Source organism: Oreochromis aureus, linkage group 16 (genome assembly GCF_013358895.1).
Source record: "Oreochromis aureus strain Israel breed Guangdong linkage group 16, ZZ_aureus, whole genome shotgun sequence".
Lineage (NCBI taxonomy): Eukaryota > Metazoa > Chordata > Actinopteri > Cichliformes > Cichlidae > Oreochromis > Oreochromis aureus.
The window spans coordinates 12,675,612-12,695,581 of NC_052957.1; the positions used below are offsets into that span (position 1 = coordinate 12,675,612).

The following is a 19,970-nucleotide window of genomic DNA, read 5'->3' on the forward strand; positions in this document are numbered from 1 at the left end:
TGAAAAACTGGTTCATGCATCTATTACTTCTAAGCTAGACTGCTATGGATCATTATTATCGGGCTGTTCTAAAAGCCTTCAGTTCATCCAAAACGTGTACAGACAGGGTACTGGAAAGAGAACATATTTCTCCCAGTTTGGGTTCCAGAGACAAAAATTTGCTCTACTTTTAATGTTAGGCTTAAGACTTTTCTTTTTGCTGAAGCGTATAGTTACAGTTGGATCAGGTTACCCTGAATCCACCCTTAGTTACGCTGCAGTAGACCGAGACTGCTTGGGTGAGTGAGCTTTTCCTCTTAATTCACCTTTTTCTTTCACTATGTGTTTATAAACCACTCTGCATTTATTCATTGGTTATTATTCATTCCTGGCTTTCTCCACAGTGCGTTTTTTAAAAATTTTTTTACTGTCTTTCTCCCATCACCACCAAATGGTAACAGCAGATTGCTGCCCCTCTCTGAGCCTAGTTCTGCAGGAGTTTTCCTCCTGCTAAACTGAGTTTTTCCTTCCCACTGTCATCAAAGTGCTTGCTCAGAGGGGGTTATTTGATTTTTATCCAGCCTGAATTTTATGTAGCTTTAGTTGTTAATTGGATTCTTTTTACATTTTTTAAATAATTAATTAATTTATTAATTTCAGTAGTCATATTATGTTGTGGACGAAAGGTATGCAAAGCACAATTACTGGGGGCTCCCTTTAAGCCACTGGATACGACCATACAAAAAAACACTGATGGTATAGCTATCCATTGTAGCCTGTCTGCATATTCTAATTTGCATACAGTGCAATTTTAACAATACATCTGAATTTAACCTCAAAATCAACATTTTAGCTATATGAGCAGTTGAAAAACATGTAAATTCTGAGAATGTAATTTAGAACATCTTCTAAGAATGTATGAATCTGGTGCTTCTTATGAAGAAGGTCTAAAACAGAGACTGATCTGCTGCCTCCACTATGAATGTTTTCATTAAGATAATTTTTCTAATAATGATTAATGGACCTTTTTGCTGTTTTCAGCATTGCAGGAAATGCAATGCTTTGTATAGATTATAGAGAAAAGATCAAAAAGCTTCTCAGGCTTCAAGTAAAAACTTGAGTTTCATAATAGCCTTGATTTTGGTGTTTGCTTGAAGATTTTCTGTTGCGTTTGGCAGTACCAGTTACAACCTCACAATTTGTCATGACATTTTTACCACCATCTCTGCGCAAGTTGCAAAGTACTATGTATACCATTGCAGTTTCCATACTTCAGCTGTTATTCCAGTGGTACTGCCATGCAAACACATAGGGAAAATAGCAGCAAATGGAAATTTCCCTCTCCTTTCAAAGGTCCAGCAGTTAGGTGAGTGTCACTGGCATCACTAAAGGAGTCCTTTATGTGTTCTGTGCTGTGTGGTCTGTACATGTTTTTCTTAGCACATACTCATTTCTGGATGTTGTTGACTTACATATAGCTCGGAGCACATTTAACCTGGTAGCTTGTCAGGCTTAAATTGTGAACATTGTAAACAAACTGCTGTCAATCTTTACCATTTACATATATATATATTTAATGTTGAATTGTTGAATTTTCTAAATGTCTAAAAAACTGTGTATGAGGGTTTAGTTTAAATCTCAAATGTAAACAGAACTGTGTTTTGCAATGTTATGGTGAAATATTTGCTGAGAGGATATCTTTTCATATTTAAACTTACCTCTCTTTAGCATTTATAAGCAGCAAACTAAATGCGTTTAACACTCTAGCTGGTATACACAGGTATCTAGCATTTGTTGATGTATTTCTTTATGATAATTTTCTAGTGGGAACCTATAAAGTGAGGGTGTTTTTTTGAAATGAACAACAATATAATAAGACTTGCTGTTAATAATATATATTTGTATTAGAGAAGTTATATTGTATGGGATCATTTTTAATGTCTTAAAAATGTTCTAGATGAAATATGTGCACCTTTATAATAATTGAATTTTAATGTACAGCAGAAAAAATATGGTTGATGACAATTACAACATAAAAAGCCCAATATGTCATACAAAAGCATGAAGTAATGGTCCACTGGATCATGCACTACCTGCAAGATTTTTCTTGAAATGACTGCGAGATTTTTCTGTCGTTCTCATTTGTATTGTGAGTGCTCACTTTTATTTCTGTGTCTGTGTTATGGTGATATCCAGTGGTACTACTGTACTCTACCTGTACAGACACATGTGGCATATGGCAGTGAATGCAGAGCTCCTTTCCTGCTCTTGATACACCAGCCAGGTGAGAGTCACCATTACTGGAATTGTACAGGGGCCCTTTATATATCCTGTGCTAAATGGGTTATGTACATATTTCTTTCTCATCACCTTCCACCACTCAACCACTCAATTCATATGTTCATTTAACTGTCATTAACTTCTATGTGTTAGGCACCACGGTCAAACTGGTAGCTAGCCAGAGTGTATTTGAGCAAGCTGTAGACATCTGGGCAGGAATAGCTCAGTGGTGCAAAACACCTAAGGTCTGAGGGACAAGACTGATTTTGAAGAGCAGGGTTCTGGTGAGATGGACCAGATTCAAACACAAAAAATTTTCTCTAAAATTTGAAGTGATGCAAGCTGCCTCTAAAGTTTAAATCCTACTGATATATTCAATCAATATTATTTTGGTTTTATGTAGGCCATACTGTGCATTTTTATTTTTATTTTTTAGATGAACTATGTTTGAAGTATATACCGTTTGTCACAATATGATATGTATATCATGCTCATGCAACAAAGAAACTTGAACAGATGATGTTTCAACACTGTTCTACACTGCTAAGTAAATTGTGCTTTGTTTTTAATGCGAATCATATTTAGCAACATTTTAAACTAAATATTTTTACCTTTGACTACCTGATCGCTGATGGTTGGGTGAATATGCGAAGTTTGAGTTTAGCTGCAAAACATGAAGTACAAAAATTGCCTTTGCTGTGACTGATTTTTGCCCTTTGATGCAAGCCGAGGTTAAATAATCTCAGAAGTCACCTTCAGGTCCTGTCGGAAATTTGGGAAAGGTATAATGGTAGGCATAATAATAATCAAATAATAAGATTGATTAATAAATTTTTGACAACTACACCTACAACTAAATCACGTTCTAATCTTCAAATCATACAAATATATATATACATATGTAGGCATGGTATGTACAGGAATGTTGCATCTTATAATGAGGAGGGAACTTGATTAGCCATCAGGAATAATGGATGTTATCAAATTGAAATCCTTTATCTTATATTTATAATATTATAAATAAGAGTTTTTTTTTACAGTAGTGTATAGTCTGAATTATTAGTCAACGCTACAATAAGTATTATAAGCGATACATGTTTTTTTTTTTCAATTGATGATCAAATGTAACTTTTGTTAAAGTGTTTGCCACATTTTTCTTAATACATTTGATCATCATTTTGTATTTATTCGGGCTTTTATTGTCCAATATGAAAATTTGTTTGATGATCTTGAAGGAGGAAAACACTTTCTCATGGCACTGTATGTGCAAGTTGTCACTTTGAGTTGTGAGAGATCTGAGCTTCTTAGATGGCCATGAAGGCATCAGGTCCAGCCCCTTCTCTCCAGGATCGTTCAGATGTGTTTCGTCCTTTCGGCAGTTGGTGAAGGAGGAGGAGAAGGAGCTGAACGGTTAATGTACAGGAGAACCACCCCGCCGAAAGTCTGGGAAAAGACAAGTGCCACCGTTTGATAAGCTGTTGGAAAGCCATAGAAGCCCGCCTGATTAGATTTTTCTGCTTTCTAAATGCTCAGAAAGATCAGATGTCATTTTCCGAAGTACATAAGCGATGTTAAAGTCAACGGTTTACCTTGTGTTCAGGTGAGTGTAAATCCACCTCAAGGAGACTTCATGGAGTGTTAGCGTTACCGTTATAGCTCAGCTAGCCTTGGTGGTTACAGTCCGCCGTTATATTTGTATGTTTACCGTTACTTTTGACCTGTGATGGACGAGTACAAGAACCGGGCTCACTTCGTAACTTCGTACTGGGTTGGTATGTTTTCTGTATTTTCTTCCAATCACGTCCGCGGTAGGACTTCTACTTTGGTCGTTATAAGTGGAAAACGCGGAAAGAGGCTGTAAAGGAATCATGCGACCAAAATTATGAGTCGATCATCCCAAATGTGTCTGGCACTGCTATTACTACCATATTCAAAATATACACAGCCCTTAATTATAAAAATGCGTCAACGTAAACTAGTTGACTTTGAAGTGCATTTTATTTGGTGTCTGCGCTTTCAGTTTATCCCTTATTATCTAAAAAAGTGACTTTTCTTTAGCTATACTGTGGCTTTTGTGATCTCAGTGTTGTCAGTTGCCAACATGTGTTTTTGCTGCTGTCAGGTCATTTCAGGCACAGCCTGTGAAGTCTGCACCCTTGGCTTTCTAGCGCATCAGTGGTTCAGAGAAGGGTATGGCCCCAGCTCTGACCAAAATCCTTAAAAATGGCCACGGGATCCACTTGTCCTCACCCCCTGCCACTGTCAGAACTGACTCAGATGGGAGAGCCATGTGCAGTATAGAGCTACAGCCTCACATGGGACCCATAGATGATGATGACAATGACCTCCAGCAGAAGATGTGGAACCTTTCTTCATTTCACTCCCTGGACTCCTGCCTACCTTTCAGCCTCTTGGACGCTCCTTCCAACCCTCCGCTTTCGCCTTGCCAGCAGACATCCGACAGCCAGGGTGAGACGATGTCCCTGCCCAGTCCAAACTCCCTCGTCAGCCTCCTGTCCTTCAATAAAGCCTCCAGAGATTCCCATCAGGTGGCCTCAGTCTTCCCAGATGTACCGGACATGTTTTTAGTTCCTGGGCCTGAACACAATAGACAACACGTTTGTCTGCCACATGGATGGAGTGCTGCTCCTGAATGCCAGCCATATGGTGGTGATGTGTACCACTCCTCTCTTAACCTTACCAGTGTTTGTCCTCCATATCCCCAAGGGGAGTTTACATCCCAGGGCCACACACACTTGTTTGCACCTCCACCTTCACTGAGGCAGGAGAACGCAGCGGGGATGGGCTGCCCTCCCCCAGCTTCACAGCAGCCTTGCATCGGCAGGGTAAACCCTGACCAGCTGACGTCCAGAGCTGTGCTAGAGGAAGCCGTGAAGGCGCAGCTCTCCCGGCAGACAGACCTGCGCAGCCGGGCTTTGAAACTGCGAAAGAGACTGCAGATTCTGCTAGGAGAGCAGACTGCGCGGCACTGCAACCAGCAGCTGGAGGGGCTGGCAAAACACAGTCGGCACGGAGATTTGTCTTTTGACTGCCTCAACTCTCCACAAGAAAGCAGTAAACTCAGTTTTCCTTGGCTAGAGTTGCCAATAGCCTCGTCATCCTTCTCAGAGGTCGGAGAGTTCAGCCACTCCAGTCAGGTGGTACTGAGAGGTCTGCAGGAGGCCTTGGACTCTGAGGCTACAGCCAGCAGCAGCTCAGATGAGGAGCCAGTGGAGGAAAAGATTCGTAGCAGGATTTCATCCATGTGAGTATCCAGGTCTGTTTTTGTTTATTCAACCAGTGCCACAGTGAGCGTGTGGCTATTACAGCTGCTGATTACAGCTACATAAACCAGCAAGAGTGCACAGCTTAACCATTTATTCAGCTAAAGTCATATCAACAGTATATGAAAACAGGTTCCAAAACTCAGCTGTAGTGTCACTGGCAAACTGTTCTGGGATCTGGTTACCAGAAAGCAGCTGTTCTTCACAGTAAAAATCACTGCTCTTTTCTTAATTACTGTGGAAAGTTCACAGAGGTTGGCTCTGGCACTGGGCGTCTGGTCAGTTAAAAACGCGACAAGAACAGCTTTTTAACTTCGACTGATGTAAAAGTGGAGAGAATGGATTGTCAAGTTTGCTTGACAATAGGGGAAGGGCATATTAAGTCAGTATTAAGTCATGCACGGTTACAAATGCCAAGAATGACATAAGAAATCCACTCCTTCTTTTAGAATAACAGTGCAAGTTTTGGAAAAAATCATCTAAGTGTTACGAGGTCCACCGTGCTGTTTACTTGGCCTTCAGTGAGGTTTACAGTGTGGTTGTCATAAGTGCAAGTTTTGTCCTCCCAGATGTGGGGGAGTGTTATGACATTTTTTAACCATGCGCACACACACACACACACGAGCGCGCGCGTTCCTCTTTCCATGCTGCAGTCATAACAGATTCAACAGAGCAGCCAGCTCGTTTTACCCACAGGGTAGGAAATAAACAGAGTCTTTCCAACGAGGCAGCAACTTGCCAGCCATTCTGTGTGCACATTCCTCAGCTCCTCCTCTTTCTAGTGAAAAAATACTTTAAAGCATGTGTCTAGATTCAAGGTTGAGATGTTTGTGGTGTCCTTGTTTTTGTTTTTTTTAAAGGCTTATATTCCCTAAATGTGTAAAATATCAAAGAAATCTTTTTAAAGCTTTAACATCTAGAAAAACTACACTTAAAAATTAAATTGTTGTTGTTTTGCAAAATGGGAATTGGCTGCTTAGTCTAGTTCCTGATTGCCCTTTTGTTTTGTTTACCTGAATTCAGGTTTTGGGCTTGGTTTGCAAGTTTGTTTGCTTTTTTATTTTAGTAGCTATAACTGTCCAAAAACAAAACTAAGTGAATGAGGAAGACCTGTCTTGCCTACCAGGATGTTTAAAAAAAAAAAGAAAAAAAAAAGCATTATGGTCACTTGGGATGATGATTCAGATGATAAACATGCATTTTAGACGACAGGCAGTCTTTGCAGTCGGAGCTCTTGCACAGATGGGGTTAAGGGTTTATTTCAGGAGGTGTAGAGAATAAGTGTGTGATCCTAGCCTGTGCAGTAGTTATTGAAATCTTAATATATTTCACAAACATTTCATCAATAAGATTCAACCTTGTTGACCCCTTAGGTTGTTTCCCGTGAGCCTGGATTCAGTTGCTAGGTCTGACAACAGTAATGAGACAGTATTGTTTGTGTGTGTGTGTGTGTGTCTGCGCGTGTGCTTTTATTTGGCCAGCTTGTCCTTTGTAGAGACTGCTCTCCTCCTGCTTGGAACAATGCTCCGTTCTTCATCTGTAAATCTTGCCTGGGGATTTTTAAAAAAAATTTTATGGCTGGTTCCTTCTCAAAGAGGATAGCATGCTGCAGGGGAGGGGATGGGTCACTGCTCTCCTTTAGAAATGTTAAACAGTAAAGACTTTTATCATTCGAAGTATGAACTTGTGAAGCACAGATATAGTTTGACTTAAAAGAAAAAAATCACTTCCAGATGTTGCTCTGTTTTCATTTTCAAAAATGCTGCACAGGAGTATTTTTCAGAGTCTGAGTGGTCAAGTTTAAATGCCAGGCACACCCAAAAATCTTGATGCTTCTACAAGAGCCAAGAACCTCAAATTGGGGGGAGGGGGACTTCTTCCTGGCGCTTACCTCTAAAGCTGCCCGGATTCAAATATGCAATATAGAAGTATGGATGCAGTCTGTGAACATGCACAGTAACAGGTATGAAGCAGCCGTTCCCATTCTGTCCTCTCCTCTTCCCCTAATGCTCCGCAAATATTCCTGGAATTTTCTCATTATACAGTTGGAGTGAGCTGCAGGGCTGCCAGGTCTGGTCATTGTCTGTGAAGGAAAAAGAGCACCTACTGCTCAACAAAGAGACACTAGCTTAGGATTGAGTGAAACTTATTGGAGAAATAAGCCATTTTGGACATTTAATGGACTGTTTGGCTGGGGGTTTTTTTTTCTTTGTTTTTGTATTGACCATAAACTGAGGGTAAATGTGTTCATTGAAGCAAACAGCATTTGAGGTATTTGATTAATCAGGGTAACAGTGAAATAGCTAACTCATAATATCAAAGGGTATTTGCCAGGTGCACTGAGTGTAGCTGCTTGCTGACTAGCCTAACCTTTCCCTCTCCTGTTTGAAGTGGGGGAGTCTGTCTATCCTAGCCAAGGTCCAAGAGCAATGCCATAGCAACTATTGCCCTGCTGAAGTCAGCCAACCACACACAGACACACACACACACACAAAGATAAATGCTAACTGAACAGCCTAGTACCATGGAAACATGCTATAGACACACACCACACAAGTCAACTGGGCTTTATTCTGTGGCCTAGATAGGCTTTTGTGCTTGAGCAAAATTTCCCCCCACCCCCATGCTGTTTGGATGCTAAACAGTTTACATGCCTGTATAAAATAGGTCAGGTAGACAGAGCTGCAGTACAAAATTGCAGATTGATTAATCATCTTGTTCTCAGACCGACATACCTGGTTTTCATGATTGTATTCAGCGCGCTGAAATAAAAATCCAAGGCTTACAGCTTTACACTCGTCTTTCTTCTTGTGGGGTTGAATGGGGGTATAAAGCCTTTGACAGGGATGAATATAATATTAAAGTGCTTTTGTACGGGTGTAACTGTCCCCCCTGTCATCCATCACCCTGTCCCTCCTGCCAGCAGCAGCAGCAGCAGCTGTGAGAGGCAGTGGCTGGAAGAGAGAGCAGAGCTGAGCAGCCGATGGAGTTGGTTGGAACTGCGCTTGGCTGAACTAGAAGGGAGGATACTACAACTGGAGGGGGTCCACAAGCATATACGCTCTGTGAAGGTATGACAAAAGGTGTCTGTACCAACTGACTGACAGACAGTTGGTCAGTTATATTATAGGACATTAAGCTTGCACAGTCTTGTTAAGAAAAAGGATACAAAAAACAAACTTTCATGGATTGCCCGAGCTACAAAAAGTAGTATATGTTTTAATCAGTGTTTGGCGCCTCTCTTCTGTCTTTCTGTGGATCTCTGTTTATCAGGGTGGGGTGGTGCTTGCAGACTCCCAGCCACTGACCGACAGGCAGATTCAGCAGACCCTGCTGAAGGAAATGGCAGGTTTATCCTGCACAGCTTCTGATCCGGACAACGAACCCTGCAGCCCTACACGCCTTCTGCACAATATAGAGAGACAGGTAGGAGGGAGGGATTATTACTTGCACCTCTGATACCAGGCATGAGTTTAAAATAAAGAGGATTAGTAATCTAGAATTATAGATGCTATTTTAGGAGATTACCCTTTTCTGTCTTGTGATCTTCCATATCCCAATGTCAGGTTGAGACGATTAAACTAATTAATTATGGTATGCTTACTTTCTGACCTTTGTGGTAATATGCTAAATTAGAGGCTGCAGGTCAAATGAATGAATTTGTGCTTTATGAAGTCGACCGTTAAGTAATAAGTCTGTAACTCTGAAAGTGCTTATTTATTTTTTCCAGCTGTTGCAGCTGAGATAGTAGCTGACATCTAGCTATGTGTTTAAGATGGTGCACACTCTTGATAGCTTTAAAGCTGTACTTATGTGCTCCTTTTTAGATTCATGATCCTTGATTTTAATCACATAGATTTGACCCATGTGACCATATGATTAGATAGGACACAAAACCTGTCACTTCAACTCCAGGGTAAAACTCACAGTGTTGCTTTCTGTTTTGGTTTTAATTTTTTTTGACACTTCTTACCTTCTACCTAAGACGCATAGTATGTTCAGTGAGCACCGACCTTACTCGTTTGCAATCCATATGATTCGTATGAAAAGAAAACCACATGCCAACCTTAGGTGATCCATGATATAAAGTCATTAACACGCCCCCAGCGTGCTCACCCACCCAAGAAAAACAACTTCTATTTGTATTTGCGTTTACACTTGCTTTAGAAGCGGTATGTACCTAAACACCAAAATATGTGTTTTGCCTCAACATGTTTTCTGAGCTCACTCAACGTGGGACTTTCTATTCACTCTCGGTTCATACTCTTTTTATTCGCCTCGGTGGAAAGTTCTCATATGTGTACTGTGCTCCTTTTTAAGATTACAAGACTTGCTTATATTTATCAGCCTGATACCAAATAATAAGAATCAGCCAAGGCTAAAAACATCTAACTTGATATGTTCTTTCTGTGAAGCAAATTCTTCAGGGGAAGTCTGAACGGCTGGATTGTATCTCACTCCTATGTAAAATGCATTATTTGGCTGATGTTTTCATTGCAGAGTGCTCAGCTTAGCCAGATCGTCAACAGTCTGATGCCCCCTCTGAGCTTTTCACCGCTCTCAAAACAGTCCCAGACCTGTAAAGACAGGAGAACCCTCCCAAGGTAGAGACACACACACACACACACACACACACACACACACACACACACACACACACAACCCCGTTCAGCTATCTTAGTGAGGACCTTCATTGACATAATGCTTTCCCTAGCCCCTTACCCTAACCCTAACCATTAAAAATGAATGCCTAACCCTAACCCTTACCCTAAACCTAACCATAACCTAATTGTAACCCTGACACTAAAACCACATTTTGAGCCTCAAAAATGCCTTTAAATGCCTTCAAATTTGTGAGGACCGGGTTGTGTGTCCTCACAAGTGACTGTTGGTTCTCACAAGTATAGTAGAATGCAGATTTCGGTCCTCACAAAGATAGCTAGACAGGACACACACACACAAACAGTCGCATTGTGTTAATACCTACATTATCCTGTGTGCTTTTTACAAGTTGCAGTTAAATGACACATTTACAAAAAATGTCTTTAAAAACTGTTAATTTATGTGAAAATCTGACATATTTCAGACTCTAAGGGTGATAGAAGTTTGTCTGTTATCTCTTTAAAGTCTGGGCGATAGGCTGAAAGCACGTCCCAGCTTGTAGTAAAACCCACTGAACCACCTTCGGTCTCTTCATCGAGTCTGACTTCAGTAATCCCTTCATGTCTCCCCTTCCTGTTGCCTTTTTAACTCTCTGCCTGGCTGGGAAGATGAAAGCCCCATAATAAATGAAAGGCATTCTGTTTGTTTTATTCATGTACAGTAACAAGTGGGTATAAGTAGGGATTGATGAACAAGATCTAAGGAATCAACACCTTGAAAGAAGTTGCTTTTTTAGCATTGTGATCTTGCTACGAAGCACAAACCTAACATGTGACCTCATCTGGTTGTGTTTCTGCAGCGGCCAGAGAGGAGATGACGTTTTCTTGCCTGTGAGCTCCAAGAGAAGGAGACTAGGGACTAGGCGGCTCTTTAAAGCTGATGCGTCATGCGTGTGTGCCCGAACCCGACCCCTGGTCACCTACCACAAGCCCAGACTGTTCACTTTCAACTCGTACGGCTCTGGCAGTCCACTGGTAAGGCTAATGTCGACCCCCCTTCTTCTTCTAGTCTGTTTAACCATTTACATGCTGTATATAATTGTCAAATTGTGCCTCTTATTACCCTGCAAGCGTATCAAATACATTGATTTATGTACTTCATAAAGCAGTTCAGAGATTCTTATGAAATGTAGCTTTAGAGCAGTGCCTTTGAGACCTATTTTAGCTTCAGTAGTGGAGTGCCATCACTAAAATAGGTCTCCAAATTAAATAGGAATTATTGTTCAAAGCCGAACACCTGCTTTTAATTAAGAAATAATATCTCTAATTCAGATAAACAAATGCAGGGTGCTATTTTAAAAGCTCGAGCCTTTATTTAGCCTGCGGGGCCAGTACATTATGCTGTCCTCTTACTGCAGATAAAAGATTGCAGTGGCGGTGTGTGTCGAGTGCTTCTTAGCATCACACTGTTGCGGTGATGAGGATGTGTACAGCATAGGAATCTATAAATCAGCTTAACTATTTTATTTCTCATTCACATGTTCTTGACCTTGAAGGACTTTCAAGCATCGGCATGTCTCGCTCAGTGCCGAGATATTTATAGAGTTTCCGCATCTTTCTGATTCTGAACACTGTTAATCTGGACGGCATAGAACCCAGAACAATTGTAGCTGCTATAATAAGCAGCGCTGAGCCACCACCATTGTGACATTGTTCAATAACAAAAAGAGCGTTTAACAGATTAATTACTTTAATCAGTGCACTCCATCAGAGATCAGCTTCCTTACATCCATATCACTTATATCCTAAGAGAAAGGAAAGGTAAACTGTAAAGAAACTCTTCCCTGTTGCTAATCTTGCTCTGCCTATCTTGAGCATTTTTTTAAGTAATCTTTTTCTTCTCTTGTTCTCTTTTCCTTTTGCTCCAGAACTCAAGAAAGTCCACGGCTACCTTCTCCTCATCTTCCTGTTCGTGCTGCTCCTCTTGTGATCCCATAGTCTTGTGCTCTGATCCTGACTGCAGCTCCAGCGGGGTCTCCTCCGACACCTTCAGCTTTCGACGTCACCCTGTGTCGTCTCTGTCGTTTGGTAGGAGAAACTTAGCTACATTACATTGGTCAGCATGAGCAAACTTTGTAAGCTAATCAAGATTTTTAGATCATTTGATTGCAATGTTGTTTTTGAACTGCAGTCAGCAAGAGTAAATATTAGGCTTCCTGTCTGACATGGTAGACCGACTCTGAAGGGTCACACACCCTGGCCATGTATTTGTCATCTCAGGCCTGTAGAGCAAAAAAAACAAAAAAAACACTGGTAGCAAGATTTGCTAAAGTAGGGGGCAGTTGAGATATGTTTGTAGGGTTATAATAAACTATAAGGTATAAAAGGTAGATGTTTTTAGTTATATGTCTTGTGATAACAGCTTACTATAGTGTGATCAGTCAGTATTTTAAAAAGACCCCACTGCACACAGCAGATGAGAATAATCAGCCAAAACTTAACCAAACTGGTCCACAGAGCCAAGAAAACAGGTCAGGTTACATGCAATATTTTAAAACAGGCATCACAATAATTAAACGTTAAAATGAAAGCACACGTCCTGTCGTGATGGACCGTAACCACGTTTTTAATCACACTTTGGAGAACGATCAGTAGATGAAGTCAACATAGGGACAAGTCCAAATGTTTTCAGGGGGATAAAGCTCCTTAATCTCCTGGTCTTCTGTTGTGCTCTTTTGCAATGATAATATTTTTAACTACTGGTGACTACTAATGTAATTTGATCGTGATTCTTGGTGTTATTTAAACGTTTTTTCAATTCAATTCAGTTTTATGTATATAGCGCCAAATCACAACAACTGTCAAGGCGCTTTATATTGTAAGGTAGACCCTAGAATAATATATAGCCTACAGAGAAAAATCCAACAATCATGTGACCCCCTATGAGCAAGCATTTTGGCAACAGTGGGAAGGAAAAACTCCCTATTAACAGGAAGAATAGATGCAGAAGAATAGATGCAATAGATGCATAGATTCTGTACAACTAGGGTGACATACTGTATGTTGAGATGCTGCTGTGTGCTGAATTGAATTTGCAAAAGGTGTTGTATTCTGTGTGTCCCCACACTTAAAAATGGTCATATTCTTCCAGGCACACCTACGAGCCACCATGTAAAGAGAGTGCCAGGCAGAGAAGTATGGTCCCAAAGACCTTTAGTTGTCAACAGTCCAGCAAACTACAAGCGACACAGCTCCACGCCGCTGCACAACAGTAAGATCGCTCTGTATACTCGTACTGATTACAAATTATGCCTCATTGTGTGGTGCTCTCTTTCATTCTGCTGGTCTCCTTTGTTTTTCTTCTCTTCATGTTCACCATACTGATATTTAGGCTCAAAGCATGCTTGCAGAAACTATAGTGTGATCAGTCATTCAGCGAGTAAGAAGAAAGAAGGATAGAGGTGCAATTTAAAAAGCCGCACCTGTGTGTGTGCTCTTAATACCGATATCAAAGCGACTGGATCAGATTGTTTTTGCTAAAGTAATATAACATAACATAATATAACAAGCAAGCAAAAGTTACTTTAATTGTAACTGTAGCTAAATCAGTGGTAGCATTCATATCCTTATATTCTAAGCAGCCACTCAGATTCATTAATGCAACAGTTCAGTTGTAATAAATGCAGTCTTTCAGTGTTTCTAAAGAATAATTTGTGCATAATTAAAAATGAAATGACAGTTCGTCATATCCAGACAGCTCACCCATTTGCTTGTATTCAGTGAAGGCAAACAATAACCGGCTGCTTCAAAGTCATCCGCTCACTCTGCTTGTTTTCTCCCCATCGACTATCATAATTCATTCCTAGCGTGTCAGATATCCCACTGGGGCTGTAAGAGGCATCCAGCTGAGCAGTAGATGGAAATAAAATCATTTGGCATTTCACCTATGTCTGTAAGCACCTTGGTATGTTAGTCTGAAGCTAATGAATGATCATTTCCTGTAACATTTACGCTGCATACCTTTGGCAGCCTAGAAGCTTAACGATTTAAGAGGATCTTGCATACGTGGTTGTCCATATTGTAGATGGATGATTCAAAGTTTAGATTTTCCTCGATTTCTCTAGTAAAGGTTGAGGAAACACTGTGGAATGAGATAGATGAGAGGGGGAGGGCATAAAGGAGGAGACACAAAGGAAGCAGACTGAAAACGGATGAAGGCATTAGACCCAGCAACGCTTGTCGATTTTGTGTCAGCTTGAATGATCTTATTGTCGTTTGTCAATAGCTGAAGAAGGCAGTCTGTCAGTTAAATGCCAGCTCAGATAATAGCCACATGGAAGCAGTTTTCTTATCAAAGCTGATCTCAGCTGGAATGGGATGAGATTACATAAACCGTCAAATCAGGCAAGACGCAGAAATGTGGATGGATGAAGTGGAGACTGATGATAAATGACTTTCAACTGTGGTATATATTTTACAGTGTAACATAGAGAACTCAGTGTGTTTAAAGACAAATTAATTGCTATAGCCATATTAAAAAAAATGATCCATTTATTCCTGTGTCCTGTTCCTTTAAAGTAATTTGAAGCAGCGGTTTGGTGAGTAAAACTTGCATAAATAAAGATTGAAGATTAATGTTTTCACTGATTGGTAGTAGATTGGAATAAAAATGGAAAACTCAAAATCATTCTGACAGTCTATTAATTCAGTTTCTTGTGTTCGTCTCTGTGTCTCGCTGTAGGTCACGAATACAAGCAGAACGCCAGGCATCATAAAAGCAGAGTTATGGGTTTGTCACCCATCAGGTTGTTAGTCTCTGCTCGGAATCGACACAGCAAAGCCAGTCAGAGGAGAAGGAAGAGAAGACGCATCCACGGGCTGCTAGAAGGTGTGTATACGCAGTGAAAGCTCACACTTGGCTTTCATTACCTTTGCCACAGCTTATGTTTTTGGTCGTGTGTGCGTGTCGTCATTCTGTCTGCAAACACAATAGCTCGAAAAGTTTTGATTGAATTCTGGTTAAACGTTGTAGGGGTGTAGAGCGCTGTCATGTTAACAGTACATCAGAATTTGTCTTTCATCCAAAAAAGCCTTATAACTCACAGATTCATCTATGTTTCGTTTGTATCATCAACATAGTCAGCATATAGGGAATGATCTATGGGGATTCTAAGTATCGTTTTATTATTATTTTGTTATTTACATTACAGTAGCTGTATGTAATTTACACAGAATATCCTCATAAATAAAACCAAATTGTACTTAAAATTATGTCAAGTATATTTAAATGGGTTTCAGTGGAGCAAATAACAAAAGCCTGCACTTTCCACTTGTTTTTACTCGTATGCTAACATCTTAAAATACTTTCAAAATAACAAAGAAAAGTAAATGAACATATAGAAAATACAATACTATTCCCTTAAATGTAAATGCGACCCAGAGTGAGCTGCCTTAGTGGAAATTTGTGCTCTTGATGTTTCTTGTTATAGTTGTTTTAACAATGTAGCTGCTGGTTTTAGTGTACAGCATGTCTGTATATGTCTGTGTTTGTATACCTAGATGAGGAGGATGCCCTGTACCAGCTCTGTGATCCAGCAGAAAGTTCAGATGATGTGCTAGAGGAGAGCTACTCACATGCATCACACAAGCAGGCTTCACAGGTAACACAAAACATATGTTATTATTAAAAACTAAAGAGCCAAGAAAATGATACAGGTGAAATGTAAGAAGTAGCAGATTTAATTCAGATTAGGATGAAGGGCGGTTAGGATAGGATGGATATGACAGGATAGGATAGATCCACCTACATCACTTCATATGTGCATATGTGTGAAATGTAATGAAAGATGACCACAAAAGTTTTTTCAGGGCATCTGAAGATTTAGGATGACTTTGAATGTGTAAACTCTTCTGAACGATTGGTACGCTCTTCATTCAACCTGGGAACGTTTCGTTCTAGGGCTTTGTTCGCAAACGCCAGGGAGAGAACGTGTACAACATCAACAACATTGTCATTCCCATGCCACTGGCTAAAGTAGAAAAGCTGCAATACAAAGAAATTCTAATACCCAGGTAGGAAATGGAAACGCCCCTGAAAGTGTTATAATGTATCACAATGAACCATAACTCCTTTAGGAAGACTAATGACCAGTCTTATTGACTGGTTTTACAGTAGTTGTGATTTTGCATAATTGTATTTTGTAACTTATTTATTATAAACGATCACTTTTACCAGAGTGATGTCTGATTTGTAAAGCTATTGTTTAAAAATGACATAAAAGTAAATGGAAGTTGTCCATTATCATTATTATAATGATTAGTTTATCTTTATTGCAGTTGGCGAGTAGTTGACATCCAGCCTCTGATGGAGATGGAGCCAGAGAAGGTGGAGGGGCATGAAACAGAGCATTTCTTTTCTTTGAACATGAGCAGTTTATTATCATGTGTGAACAATCCAGCATCTTAATGCCTTTCTGTGTGTCTGTGTGTCTGTGTCGTGTTGTGTTCAGGCGGAGGATCTCAGTGATGAAGTCTTTGCTCAGCGGCACCTGGCTTTGGAGCAAAAAGAGAAGTTACGCTGGTCGTCCTGGGATAAGAGGAAAAACTGTAGGCGCCCTACAAGGTGGACGCCCACACAAACTCACAAATGTAGCAGTAATGAGGGTGTCTCATCAGTAATGCAAAATCTAAGGTGAACTACAATGTTAAAAAATGTTAGAATGTTTTTAAAGGGCCTACAGAATTAAAACAATTCTGTAAAAATACAAAATAAACCTCAATAAACTGAGGAAGTTAATCCAGGTAGATAATGAGGATTATGATAATGAGGATAATGTGGATTAACGCCACCACTAGTCATTGTATTACATTTGGAAAGCTTTAAACAGTGAACTCTCAAAGAAGTGCCGCTGCTTTCAGACTTGTTTTGTTTGTGTGCATGTAGAAACCTGGAAATTTGAGAGAGTGTTTCATGGGGTATGCTTGTTTTCTCATTCCAGATCTGGCAGCAGGCTTTTAGGCAGCGGAGGTGGGATGTACACATCAGGAGAGGAGAGTTCTGTGGAGTGGAGTTGCGCTCAGCTGGATCTTGATGATTCGCTGAGGTCAGAGGAGTGGCTGGTAAGATCAAAAGCGCCACAGCTGAAACCTGAAATCCCCAAGACAAACTGAGAATATCACAGGATGGCTGATCAAGGTGACACAGGAGGCAGCTCATGTGGAGTCATGCATATTTACAGTGTTGTTTCCCTTGTGTCCCCAATATGCTGTTTACCGTATTTGCGCTTGACTGTTGTTTCCGACACAAGGCGTTGTAAATCATTTAAAGGAAAATCAGTAGACTGCAGCACTTTCACCCATACGTTGCTGTAAGGATATTTTCTGTAACATACCTGTGAAAAAATGAAGCCGTTTCATGTGTCCTTCAGCAGAGACAAAGAATATAAAGCAGCAGCATTCATCTCATTCAGTCACCATTCATCTTGTGTGAGCTATGGAGCCTTGGTGGGTTCTTGAGAGCCTACACAGATACTTGTTTCCACTCTTGTTTCCTGTGATGATGCCCTGATTGCAGTGCTCTATTCCACTTTGCTTTGATTGGAGAGCAAATGAGTTGCCCCTAAACCAGACTTACCTAATCAACCTTCTCCACACTACAAATAACCCCTACTTCACTGCTTTGCACCTCTTATGCACTCCAGAGGCCATACAAACCATGATTAAAGCACAACCATTATTTATTTATTTTTAAACAGACCTCTGAGCCATGCACACATGTATTATAGCCCTCAATGTGCATATTCACTTGAAGGGACTGTTATGAAAAAAAGGACAAATAAAAAGCTTTCTGCAGTTTTATTTTACACTTAATGTCTGCCTTGCAGGAAATGTATGTAGCCAGTTGTGAATACTTACAAAAACGCGCTCCACTGTCATATTCAATTTACAAATAAAGATAATATTCCAGTTTTCCTGAATGACATTGATTTGTCTTCCTTGTCCTCCAACAGCCTCAGACACCCTGGGAGCCTCGAGTCTTTCCTTTGGATGAGGAAGGCGCTCTGCTCTCTGATGAACAAGAAAAAGTCCCGTATGGGTGCTTGGGGATTAGTTCAGCCTCTTCCACATCAAAGAACTCAAACTCCCGACCATCTCAGGCTTCTTATGCTACACTGCCCTCTGGGGGACAAAGCAAGAACAGCAGCTGATACTGCCGTGCCTTCTTTTTTGTCTTTGAACGTAAGTTCATTGAAAATTTTACATGTATGTCATGTCATGTGTGTGTGTATGTGTATTTTCTCAATTTTAAGCCAGTTTAATTTGTTTAACCACTTATTCCACATCAGTCATACACTGAATTGCCTGTGCTTTGATAAATTTATCCAGTATGTCATTCATAACATAAAATTGTTATTACTATTATTGCGATTGGACTCTAATACATACAATATTTATTTATTGGATCATTCATATAGAGTACAAAGAGTATTTTAGAAGGTTAAGCCTCTGAAAAACATCCTTCAGTATTTTATCACTTAATTTAATATTTGCATCATTTCTTTTCCAGATCTCCTCTCATCAGGGACAACGAGCAGAAAATGTGCCCTGGGAACCTTAACAGGAATATTTAATACATTCCACCAGCATTGTGATCTGATGTAATAAAAAAAAAACATCTTTTAGGCAAAAGTGATTATTTTGTTAGGGTTGTGACAGTAGTCACAGTAGTTTTAACTTCTGCAGCAATTTCAGGTTTTAATGTAAAAGTGGTACTGTATGTAAAGTAATATATCTATCAGCAACTCCACTGTAGTGTCACGTTTCTTTCATGTTTGTATCTGTCAACGCTATTTATGTCTACAGCTGTCTTAAAATGTAAATATAGGATGTGTTTAGTACCTTTTATTTAATTTTTAACTTTTACTTTATGTACTTGTGCTTTTTGTTTGAAGATGCTGTCCTTTTTGTATTTTTTTTTTTCCACAAAAAAGAAAATGTATTTGGAAAATATAAAACTTTCCAATATAGATGCCATGCTCTGCTTCCATAGTTATCTCAGTGATCTGATGTGTAGCAAATGGACATGGCTGCTATTTTTTTCCTGGATTGAGAAGCTGCACTAGCGACTCCTACTGGGTTTTTGTTTTTTTGGGCCATGCTTTGATTAGTGGTAGGAATTAAGGTTATGTCCACTCAAATCTCCATAAAAAGATATCTGTATATTCATATTCACATATCTGTACACAGTTTGTGGTCTAAATTTGAGAAACTAATCACATTCAGGCAAGCTGTTTCCAGGTAAACAATGGAAAGGAAAAGAAGGATGCAACCTAACCAGGAAGGAGATAGTTGGGTGCTCAAGTGTAACCGATTAGGAAAGGATCACCAATAAGACCCAATGAAAAGGTGAATATATGCATCATTTTGAAATGTCTCAGATTCTTACTTGTGGTACTGCAGTTGCTGAATATTTTATTCTTTTTTTTTGTTGTTATTTGTTTTGTTTTTTTTAAAAGCTCTTTTTGCAGTGCCCTATAATCTTGCACACATAGGGGCATAGAAGAGCAATACACCTAAAATACTATGTTTTAATCCCCCTGAATATGTGGACAAATTACAGGGATAATGTCTGCACATGACTGAGGTGCCCCCCAGTAATATCAGTGTTTTGAAAATCAGAAAAATTATTTCCTTTCAGGATTCTTGCAGCCTGTCACTACTGGAAAATCCAACAGGTGTGTGGAAGGATTTCAGGAGGAGTTTAACTAGGAGCAAAAATGTAAAACGACAGAAGGGAGAGGAGGTAGAAAACAAGCTGCCTGTGTAA

At 39.9% G+C, this 19,970-nt stretch overlaps 1 protein-coding gene across 3 annotated transcripts; it reads left to right on the forward strand.

Moving 5' to 3' along the window:
• The first annotated feature begins 3,592 nt into the window (after positions 1 to 3,592).
• On the forward strand, positions 3,593 to 18,950 carry kansl1l (KAT8 regulatory NSL complex subunit 1-like). 3 transcript variants are annotated; one of them, XM_031729217.2, is made up of 16 exons: positions 3,593 to 3,859; positions 4,382 to 5,524; positions 8,467 to 8,614; positions 8,817 to 8,969; positions 10,044 to 10,147; positions 11,005 to 11,179; positions 12,073 to 12,232; positions 13,296 to 13,415; positions 14,886 to 15,032; positions 15,704 to 15,804; positions 16,104 to 16,216; positions 16,481 to 16,529; positions 16,654 to 16,835; positions 17,143 to 17,263; positions 18,154 to 18,382; positions 18,711 to 18,950. In XM_031729217.2, exons 2-15 carry the CDS (start codon positions 4,452 to 4,454, stop codon positions 18,349 to 18,351), a joined length of 2,844 nt encoding a protein of 947 aa, XP_031585077.2. In that variant the 5' UTR covers positions 3,593 to 3,859; positions 4,382 to 4,451; the 3' UTR covers positions 18,352 to 18,382; positions 18,711 to 18,950. The 3 variants fall into 3 exon arrangements, with proteins under 3 accessions (XP_031585077.2, XP_039455488.1, XP_039455489.1); XM_039599554.1 differs by having other exon boundaries at positions 8,473 to 8,614; XM_039599555.1 differs by having other exon boundaries at positions 3,594 to 3,859; positions 16,654 to 16,766.
• The last annotated feature ends 1,020 nt before the right edge of the window (positions 18,951 to 19,970 follow it).